Source organism: Haematobia irritans, chromosome 3 (genome assembly GCF_050003625.1).
Source record: "Haematobia irritans isolate KBUSLIRL chromosome 3, ASM5000362v1, whole genome shotgun sequence".
NCBI lineage: Eukaryota > Metazoa > Arthropoda > Insecta > Diptera > Muscidae > Haematobia > Haematobia irritans.
In genome coordinates this window covers 227,110,424-227,121,935 of record NC_134399.1, presented here as the reverse complement: position 1 = coordinate 227,121,935, position 11,512 = coordinate 227,110,424, and the positions used below count along the sequence as shown (strand labels likewise).

Below are 11,512 nucleotides of genomic sequence, written 5' to 3'. Positions count from 1 at the left end.
ACTAATTGGAGCATTTCATACATTAAAAATGCATGATTTCACTTCTATTCTGTGATTGTTTTTAAACAGCTGATGGCAGTGTTGCATATTTTTGGAGATGTCCTGGATAAACGAGTACTCTGTTTTCTTTTAGTCCTTCACGGCTTAAGGTATCCAGTGCTAAAAGAAAACAGCCCTATTGTTACTGGATTAACGAGTACTCTGTTTTCTTTTAGTCCTTCACGGCTTACGGCCTCACAAAAGTACAATTAAATTAATATCATCAACGAATATCAAACAGGTTTCAGAAGAACGTATTCTACAATTGATAATCACCATTATTCCTGAAGTCGCCCTCGCCGTCGCATTTTGTCGTTTTTCCTCTGTCGCCACTAATTGGTATTCCGTTCGTCGATATATTCTGCTATCGAAGAAAATCGGTATTCCTGGTGTCGCTTTTTGTCACCAATATCGTCGCTTTTTGTCGCCTTTAAATTTACATGCGACGAGTTTAGTGTTTAATTTTTGAAGAAGTTTTTTAGACTTTATTAATCGAACAATTGAAAAATAAATTTAAAAAATAGAAATTGGTAAGAGGTAAAGTGACTAATCTTCAACAATTACAAAAATGGGAAAAAAATCAGTATATATAGCAGTTATGGTCATCACATTCACATCATAGAAAAGAATACTGTACAATTAAAGTAAACGTGTTGATTTTCAATTCCATTTTTTTTTTACTAGAAACCCTTCAAGGCCAATGTATTTTATTTAGCACCAAACATAGATAACAAATGTGTCCTTCACGAACTTTGAATGATCCTTGGGCACATAATGTCAACGTCGTTCCAATTGTATATGCCGGATGTTGTTATTGTCCTAATGTAGATATCTAAATCATTTCCCCGAGTCAAATTTATCATTTATTTTGATTTTCCAAGTCAAAATTGGATTACAAACAAATAGCATTTTCAACGCAAATAATTAAAATTCAGTTTTGTATATCAGCTGATTGTTTTCTTTCATGATGATCCTTGTGCCATTGATCTAAGCGTCGTCTCCATTTTTATAGTTTTGGAAGCTTTTACTGTCCTTGAATATATATCCACGTTTTTTCCCACGTCAAATTAATTATTTTTCTTGATTTTCCGACATAGAATTGCGTCGGAAATAAAAATATTTTAAGCCGAAAAAATTAAAATTAATTTTTTTGCACATCAGCTGATTGTTTTCTAGTGATATCGGCCTTTTATTACCGAGTATTGTAATTGGTACAAAAAGTAATCGTCGTCGTCGCCACTTCACAGGAATACCAATTGAATGACGAGACGACTTAAAAGCGACAGACGACAAAAAGCGACGGCGAGGGCGACTTCAGGAATAAGGGTGAAGATATATAATCTAGCAGCAATAGTTCATCTGAATTTTCTTGCCAATAAAAAAGTCTATGCATTCTTCGTTGACTTCAAAGCAGCATTTGATAAGGTTTAGTAGTTTACTTTATAAGTTTGATAAAGTGGATAAGCTACAAAGATATTTTATAAAGCGCATACTACAACTTCCTGATTTCATGCCTAATTATGCAATCAGTTTAGAAACAAACACTGATGATGGTCATTTCTTTTGCTTGGAGCTCCATATGAAACATATATAAGACAATATTCAGAATGCATCGAAGCAGACTCTTCATATGTTGTCATTGCAAATACTGTCAAGAAATATATTCTGGGCAAAGAGCATAAATGACATAGGAAATGAATTCAACTGCAAATTTGAAATCGATACACCAGAGATGGATTGGATTAATAATGGAATGTATGTACTAAGACGGTTAAAAGAGAAACGGGTTGATGAGATGACAAGATTGGCGAAAGCAAGTCGGAGTCGATTCTATAAGTTTCTGAACTTTAACATGGGAGAGAGGCATATGAATGACAAAAATCATCTGACAGCAATTACCACAATTATGAAAACAAGGTGCGACTTCCTTGCACTAAACTCGAATAAGTTTAGTTCACTGGAGAATAAAAACTGCTCTTTTTGCAATACACACCAGGAAGAAAATCTTCTGCATTTCATGGCTATATGTCCAATACTCCGAGAGTTCAGAATCAGACATTTAGGAAAAACAATTTTAAGTCAAACAGAATCAATTTATATTTTGAATGGAGAGGTATTTGCTAGTTAGGTTAGGTTAGGTTATGTGGCAGCCCGGTGTATCAGGCTCACTTAGACTATTCAGTCCATTGTGATACTACAGTGGTGAATTTCTCTCTTATCACTGAGTGCTGCCCGATTCCATGTTAAGCTCAATGACAAGGGACCTCCTTTTTATAGCCGAGTTCGAGCGGCGTTCCACATTCCAGTGAAACCACTTAGAGAAGCTTTGAAACCCTCAGAAATGTCACCAGCATTACTGAGGTGGGATAATCCACCGCTGAAAAATTTGTTGGTGTTCGGTCGTAGCAGGAATCGAACCCACGACCTTGTGTATGCAAGGCGGGCATGCTAACCATTGCACCACGGTGGCTCCCACTATTTGCTAGTTGGAATAATATAAGTTCATATGTTCAAGAGGCACTAAGGTATAGGACATTCCTTATTAGTGAATTTGCATGAATAACTAACAAGTACACACTGTATTTAAGACAAAAATGTTAAAATACATGGAAAAATTAAAAACAATATAGTAAAGCACAAAAATGACAGACGGCCTCACGCCATTGTCAAAAGTCAGATAAATATTTTCTTCAATTAACTATTGCATATTAAATATTGTGAGCATGTAAACTTTATAAATGAAATATTGCATTTCTGAAAATGTAAAAATTGATTCTAATAATAAAGGAGAATATTACTACTACCACTAATACTATTGCTTTTCATAGGAGTAATTATGCTTCTTGCGAAACCATTTTGAGAGCTTTAAAAGAATTTAACAAATTGAATAATAACTTTAATTTGGATTTTTCAGTTTCTCTAAATAAATTTATTAATACTTTAGATTTAATTTATTTTTAAAATTGCTAGTCTGTAAGGATTGTAATCCATAGAGTTAAATAAATAATTATTGTCTATGTTCTTCCCCCTATATGTCGATTTCGTGCTGTTTCTGCAGACATTTTTTTCTGTTAATACCAATCGCAGTGTATTCCAAATTATACTCCATAGATATAGACGATGTTCGTCACACTTTATAGAATGGCACAATCTGTTTAAATTTAGAAAATACAATTGGGTTTTATTTATTTTAACAATAAAAAACAAACAAACATACAAATGCATAATTTAAACACACTTCACAAATTAGCAATTGTTTGTTACCAAATACATATTGAATACAAACAAAAAAAAAAAATACCTAAGTATATTCGCATGTGTCTGCCGGCGGTTAGTTTTGCCAAGCAAAGATGACCTAAATACGTTATTACTTATACAAAGTTTTGTTGCAATTTTTTTTCTCTCTCTCTCTCTCTTTCACGAAATTTTATAACACCCATGTAAATTTAAAACTGGGTGTGATGATTTGAATTTTAATTTAGTTTTTTTATTACAAATATAATCAATATTAATAACAAACAAAATGGAAACGAAAATAAAAGTTTAATTTATGTATATATCAGAACAAACTATCGGTTGGAAGATGTCACAAACTCAGATCAATGATAGAAAATGACAACATGATCGAGATAATCGATTGCATTAGCTTCCTTGTTTTTTGGTTTCTTTCAATCTAAAACGAGATTATCTTTTTAATGACACACAATCTAAAAGGCTTCCCTCGGCAAGTGTAGCCAGGTCTTTTGAGTGCTCTTAAGGAATTGTTTGTTGTTTGACTTAGAAAATGCTCGCCACATTTGGACCTGGTGGAGAATTTGTTGGCACTGGCTGTGTGGGCCTATCAATGTCTTGATAGCTGCGCTGCTGGGTTGTGGGAAAAACCGATCCAGTCTGTAGTGTTCCACCGCGTGTATTGAATTCACGATACAAAAGGATCACACTAACAGGACGTATCAGCAAATTGATAATGGCAAATGCCACAGCCCAGCCATCTGTAATTAAAAAAATCATATTTAATGATACTGAGCATAAATGCATTTTCTATGACATACTCATCAGATGGAACATCATTATTATGGTGACCATATCAAAGAATATACTGCTTACATCGATGATAAGTGCCTGCAGAAAAAAATAATAATAATACAATTAATAAATAAAGAAAGTTACATTTAATACATCTGTGTAATGTAAATTAATTATTATGAAATAAATTTTGAACTATGTGGAACAGTTTTGGTTCTTAATAGATAGAGAATCGAATATATTTTTGAATCAAAAAAAAAAAAAGAAGTTAGAAGAAATATAATCACCCAAAACACGTTACAAGAGCAAAATGTCATTTCTGAGCTGGAAACATTAATTCGTAAACAAGTTAAAACACACAAAAAAACTTTAAAAAATATGTAGAGAAGTAAATACAACTTTATTTAGAAATTTAGTTTTAACACACAGAAAAAAATTTCACGAAAAATTTTCCAATTAAAATTTTAATTGAATCAAGGAATTTTTTAATTGAAACAAAAATTAATAGTATCAATTAATTTCTTAATTGGATCAATTAATTTTTTGATTGACCTTCAATTAATTTTTTAATTGATACTATCATTTCTGTGATTGAAGACATTTCAATTAAAAAAAATTTCGTGATTGAATGAGAAAAAAATTTGTGTGCGTATTCATAAAAGTTAACGAAAACATTAAACCTACTTTTACCATACAAATCCCATCGATAAACAACCAGTACATTTATATGAATATGCACGCAAAGCATTTTTTCTGATTCAATAACGAAATTAATTTTTTAATTGAAATGTTCTTCACGAAAATGATAGTATCAATCACAGTTTTAATTGGACATTAAAACAATACTTGATTGAAAAATTAATTAATTTCATTAGCAAATTTCACTTCATTTTTTAATTGATTCAATTAAAAATTTTATTGGTTTTGATTGTAAAACTCAATTAATTTGTTCATTAAAAACTTAACTATGTTTAATTACTTTCTTAACTGACTTAGTGTTTTTAATTTGATTAAAAAATTGATTGTTTGAAATAAATTTTCATTTAAAAAAATGTTCATCACTTTTTTTAATTTACTCAGTCTTCCTAGTTAGATTAAAAAGTTAATTGTATCAATTAATTTTTTCATTACAAATTTTAAAGTATTCAATTATTTGACTTAATTAACTTAATGTTTCTACCTTGATTAAAAAGTTTATATTAATTAAAAACAAGTATATACGACAGTAAGTTCGACCAGGCTGAATCTTAAATATGTACCCTCCACCATGGATTGCATAGAAACTTGTACTAAAGGCTGTCATCCACAATCGAATTACCTGGGTTGCGGTAACACTTGCCGATGGCAAGGTTACCGTCTTCTCAATTGTAAGTTAGTCCATACGGGGTATATATTAAGCAAAAAAAGCCGATTAAATACGTATATATTCAGTTTGACAAAATTTTCTATAGAAATAAAATTTTGATAAAATTTTCTACAGCAATACAATTTTTATAAAAGTTCTACAGCAATAAAATTTTGACAAAATTTTCTATACAAATAAAATTTTGACAAAATTTTGTATAGAAATAAAATCTTGACAAAATTTTGTATAGCAATGAAATTTTGACAAAATTTTCTATAGAAATAAAAATTTGACAAAATTTTCTATAGAAATAAAATTTTGACAAAATTTTCTATAAAAATAAAATGTTGACAAAATTTTCTATAAAAATAAAATTTTGACAAAATTTTCTATAAAAATAAAATTTTGACAAAATTTTCTATAGTAATAAAATTTTGGTATATTATTTTTGGGGATCGGCTATATATAACTATAGACCGATATGGACCAATTTTGGCGCGTACCAAATTTCAACCGGATCGGGTGAATTTTGCTTTTCCAAGGAGCTCTGGAGTTCAAATCTGGGGATCTGTTTATATGGGGGCTACATATAATTATGGACCGATGTGAACCAAATTTTGCATAGTTGTTAGAGACCATATGGTTAGGTTAGGTTAGGTTAGGTGGCAGCCCGATGTATCAGGCTCACTTAGACTATTCAGTCCATTGTGATACCACATTGGTGAACTTCTCTCTTATCACTGAGTCCTGCCCGATTCCATGTTAAGCTCATTGACAAGGGACCTCCTTTTTATAGCCGAGTCCGAACGGCGTTCCACCTTGCCACTTACACGCACAGAAAAAACATGTTTGGACATGGTTGCCGCATCCATTTAATGCTTATTTAGAGTATGTTATTGTCGCGAAAACCATGTATTTTGTCTTTGTAAAAATAATTTTCGAGCGGAGAAAAATATATGTTGGCAATAAGCATTTAAATGGTTCTCAAATGACGCAAACATGTTCTATTATTTAAATGATAGAATTTGAGACCATTGTATGGTCAGGAAAATCATGTACCTGACCATTCAATTTTTTTTTACTTTTTTGCAGAGAAAAAAGTATTTTTATAGTTTACGTATAGACATGTCACAACCATTACATGGTCATAAAGACCATGTACATTGTTTTCGTGACCATTTAATTTTTTAATTTTTTTGCAGCGACAAGAATTTTATAAAAATATTTAGCAGGTACACACGATTTTCATTTTGCGCGTCAGTCGTGTGTTGATTGTTTCTTGGAATGGACGCAGAATACGGAATTATTGTGTTTTGTGTTAATTTATTTATTCAGAAATTGCACGTGGTTTTATGTGAATACAAAAAAGGAAAGTGTAATTGAAACAAATGTACCTGGTTTTTGTTCTGCATTTTGATATATGGTAAATTAATTTTTATTTGCAGTTATATGATGTCTGTGTTTGTACATTTGATGGGCACGAAGTAAATATGGAATGATTACTTATTGTTGAAATTGAACCAAACTAGAGTGTGTAAAAATATGTGATGTTTGCTTGCACGACATTATAAATACAAATAAACAATGAATTAGTTTATAAATAAATAAAAACAAATAAATAAAGTTGATTTTGTGTTTTCTTTTCTCAAGTGGCGTCCTTTTTTCGACGACGAAAAAAGTTTTTTTTATAAAAATCAAAACATTTTAGGTTGTGACCATGTTCTTTTAACTAGAAGAAAAACATTTTTGACGAATAACATAACATATTAGATCGTGACCATTGTCTTTTAATGGAAACAAAATTCTTTTTATCAATATAATAACATTTTAGATGAGGACAATTGTATTTTTCTTAGAACCATGTTCACTGAGCCAACATGGTTGCAGGTTAAAATGTTACATGGTCGCCGCAAAAATTGCTGCTATCATATTATTTTGCTCTTCGAATATGATTGTGACAATCATGTTTCTTCTCTGCGTGTAGAGAAGCTTTGAAACCCTCAGAAATGTCACCAGCATTACTGAGACCATATACTTACACCTTGTACTAAATTTCAGCCGGATCGGATGAAATTTGCTTCTCTTACAGGCTCCTCAAGCCCAATTTGCGGATCCCTTTATATGGGGACTATATATAATTATGGACCGATGTGGACCAATTTTTGCATGGTTATTAGAGACCGTATATTAACACTATGTACCAAATTTCAACCGGATCGGATGAATTTTGCTCCTCCAAGAGGCTCCGCAATCCAAATCTGAGTGTCGGTTTATATGGGGGCTATACACAAAAGTGGTCCGATATGGTCCATTTGCAATAACATCCGACTTACATCAACAACAACTACTTTTGCCAAGTTTCAAGTCGATAGCTTGTTTCGTTCGGAAGTTAGCGTGATTTCAACAGACGGACGGACATGCTTAGATCGACTCAGAATTTCACCACGGCCCAGAATATATATACTTTATGGGGTCTTAGAGCAATATTTCGATGTGTTACAAACGGAATGACAAAGTTAATATACCCCTATATCCTATGGTGGAGGGTATAAAAATCAACTCCAATCAACTTTTTAATTGGAAATATTTTGGTGATATTTTTTCTATGTGGACAACAACATATTTAGAAAAGTAAGTCAGACCGAAATAGATAGAAAGTACAGAAGATACACTAAACAGAATTTTGGTTTTGATTCCAAGCATTGCTTGAGAGTTGCCTTTCATTTCGCGGGGTTGCAGTCTGCTAACTGACAGCTCTATCATAAAGCTTGACATTTTTGGGGTTATACGTAGTCAGAAGGTATAAACTCTAAAAAATGGAAAATATTCAAAGTTATATTTTCATACGATTATTTTTACCAACTTTCGACGTGGACGTGCAGCAATGAAGTTTATTAAATTTCATCGATGGTATAGCCAATTCAACCGAGATTGTAGTTCACTCCAAGACGATTTCTTGAAAATCGTAAAAACAAATCCGCGAATCATTGATGCTGTGCACCAACTGATATTGCAAGATCGTCGTCTGACTTATTGTAGGAATGAGACAAATTTAATGTCCTTATATTTTAAGGATATGAGAGAACAACGTTTTTCGACACCTGAAGAATCCAAAGTTACATGAAGAAACAATTTAACTGAAAAAATCTAATTTAAATCAGTTAAATTTTTTCTTCATGTAACTTTGGATTCACAATGTCAAATGTAAATTTACCAAAACTTTTACTCTTAGGCATTATTATGTTATTATTTTATATTAAATGGATAATTGTAACATGTACTGTAATTATAAGAACCTAATATTCCTGTTGTACGTGTCATAAATAAAGCAATCAATCAAGTTTCGGTTGATGCGTTCAGAATGCATGTTTTAGAGATACCCTAATCAGAGTGGCAAAAGTGATCCAACAATTGGTCCAAACGCATACAAAAGTGCCGCTAAGTGGCTTCAAATTACATGATGAAAATAAATAAATAAATAAAATAAAAAGTGTATTGATCTTAACGGAGAATAATGTGAAAAACAAGAAAGTGATTTTCGATGAATACTATTTGTTTTTGTTCTAATCCCCAAATAAGAAATGGCAACCCTCGTAACAGGTTGGCTGATAAGTCTCCTGTCTGACACATAGATGGCGTCGCTAGTATTAAATGCATATTATTTTTATATAGTACCAACCTTCAAATTCAGCGGTGGATTATCCCACCTCAGTAATGCTGGTGACATTTCTGAGGGTTTCAAAGCTTCTGTAAGTAGTTTCACTGCAATGTGGAACGCCGTTCGGACTCGGCTATAAAAAGGAGGTCGCTTGTCATTGAGCTTAATATGGAATCGGGCAGCACTCAGTGATAAGAGAGAAGTTCACCAATGTGGTATCACAATGGACTGAATAGTCTAAGTGAGCCTGATACATCGGTCTACCACCTAACCTAACCTAACCTAACCTTCAAATGATTCCTGTCAAAATTTGACTTCTGTAAGTGAATTAGTTTGTGAGATAGAGCGTCTTTTGTGAACTTTTGTTATTGTAAAAAAATGGAAAAAAAGGAATTTCGTGTTTTGATAAAATACTGTCTTCTGAAGGGGAAAAATACGGTGGAAGCAAAAACTTGGCTTGATAATGAGTTTCCGGACTCTGCCTCAGGGAAATCAACAATAATCGATTGGTATGCAAAATTCAAACGTGGGGAAATGAGCACGGAGGACGGTGAACGCAGTGGACGCCCGAAAGAGGTTGTTACCAACGAAAACATCAAAAAAATCCACAAAATGATTTTGAATGACCGCAAAATGAAGTTGATCGAGATAGCAGAGGCCTTAAAGATATCAAAGGAACGTGTTGGTCATATCATTCATCAATATTTAGATATGCGGAAGCTCTGTGCAAAATGGGTGCCGCGCGAGCTCACATTTGACCAGAAACAACAACGTGTTGATGATTCTGAGCGGTGTTTGCAGCTTTTAACTAGTAATACACCCCAGTTTTTCCGTCGATATGTGACAATGGATGAAACATGGCTCCATCACTACACTCCGAAGTCCAATCGACAGTCGGCTGAGTGGACAGCGACCGGTGAACCGTCTCCGAAGCGTGGAAAGACTCAAAAGTCCGCTGGCAAAGTAATGGTTTCTGTTTTTTGGAATGCGCATGGAATAATTTTTGTCGATTATCTTGACAAGGGACGGGAACCATCAACAGTGACTATTATATGGCGTTATTGGAGCGTTTGAAGGTCGAAATCGCGGCAAAACGGCCCCATATGAAGAAGAAAAAAGTGTTGTTCCACCAAGACAACGCACCGTGCCACAAGTCATTGAGAACGATGGCAAAAATTCATGAATTGGTCTTCGAATTGCTTACCCACCCACCGTATTCTCCAGATCTGGCCCCCAGCGAATTTCTCTTGTTCTCAGACCTCAAAAGCATGCTCGCAGGGAAAAAATTTGGCTGCAATGAAGAAGTGATCGCCGAAACTGAGGCCTATTTTGAGGCAAAACCGAAGGAGTACTACCAAAATGGTATCAAAAAATTGGAAGGTCGTTATAATCGTTGTATCGCTCTTGAAGGGAACAATGTTGAATAATAAAAACGAATTTTGACAAAAAATTGTGTTTTTCTTTGTTAGACTGGGGACTTATCAGCCAACCTGTTACTGATCTCAATTTTCTTTTTCTAATTTTATACTTATGAATTTTCCAATTATAATTATAGTTGGATATTTGAAAAATTTCGAAAAGAAATCCTGCTTTCTCGGGTTGGGAAAATTCCTTTGTTAGACCGGGGACTTATCAGCCAACCTGTTACTGATCTCAATTTTTTTTTCTAGTTTTATACTTATGAATTTTCCAATTATAATTATAGTTGGATTTTTGAAAAATTTCGAAAAGAAATCCTGCTTTCTCGGGATGGGAAAATTCCACGAAAAAAAAATAATAATATAACTAACTTTTCTTACATATAAAAAAAATAAATTAAACGTCCTCATAAAACTGCCTTGCCTTTTCTATTATGACTCTAACGATTCAAGTCACATTATATATGAGTTGTGGGCCATTTCCATACATTTGGGCAATAGCAGGTCCTTTTTCTTCTAATCACCCCCAAATCTATTATAGAATTAATTATGTAGGCATTTTATTAGCTAACATGCCCCAGAAAAAAAATATCAAAAAATATAACACCAACAAAAGAAAACTCGCTTAATTCACTATTTTACTGCGGTAAATATATACGTTTCTATTAAAATAAGATTGGGGGAGGAAGAGAACAAATGGACAAACTGGGCGTAAAATACGTTACCCTTTTAAAACCAATTGGGGTGTACACCATTTCCCAAGGACCTAAAATGAGATAAGGTATGGCAGTATGGAAATGTCTCGAAGTCGTTATTTTTAAGGATTTTTTTTTTTTAGATGAGTATATTGATATTTTTATTTCCAAAGAAAATATTTTGAAGACGTGTTAAAAAAATACTAATTCACCATATTCTAAAAAAAAACAAACAAGCAAACAATAATCGTGTTCTTTTTCGTTGTCATAGAAGTTCTTGTGAGAAAGTTCAACAAATTGAAGAAAATGTTAAATATTATCTACTGTAATT

At 32.8% G+C, this 11,512-nt stretch overlaps 1 protein-coding gene across 3 annotated transcripts in view; it reads right to left on the bottom strand.

Moving 5' to 3' along the window:
- Positions 1-3,193: 3,193 nt before the first annotated feature.
- LOC142227982 (type-1 angiotensin II receptor-associated protein) overlaps positions 3,194-11,512 on the bottom strand; it is a 50,323-nt gene continuing 42,004 nt past the window's right edge. For all 3 annotated transcript variants that reach the window (XM_075298249.1, XM_075298250.1, XM_075298251.1), the window contains 2 exons: positions 4,092-4,161; positions 3,194-4,031 (listed from right to left, as the gene is read on the bottom strand). In XM_075298249.1, the coding sequence (XP_075154364.1) occupies positions 3,817-4,031; positions 4,092-4,161 (285 nt within the window). In that variant the 3' untranslated portion in view covers positions 3,194-3,816. The remainder of the gene's footprint in view (positions 4,032-4,091; positions 4,162-11,512) is intronic.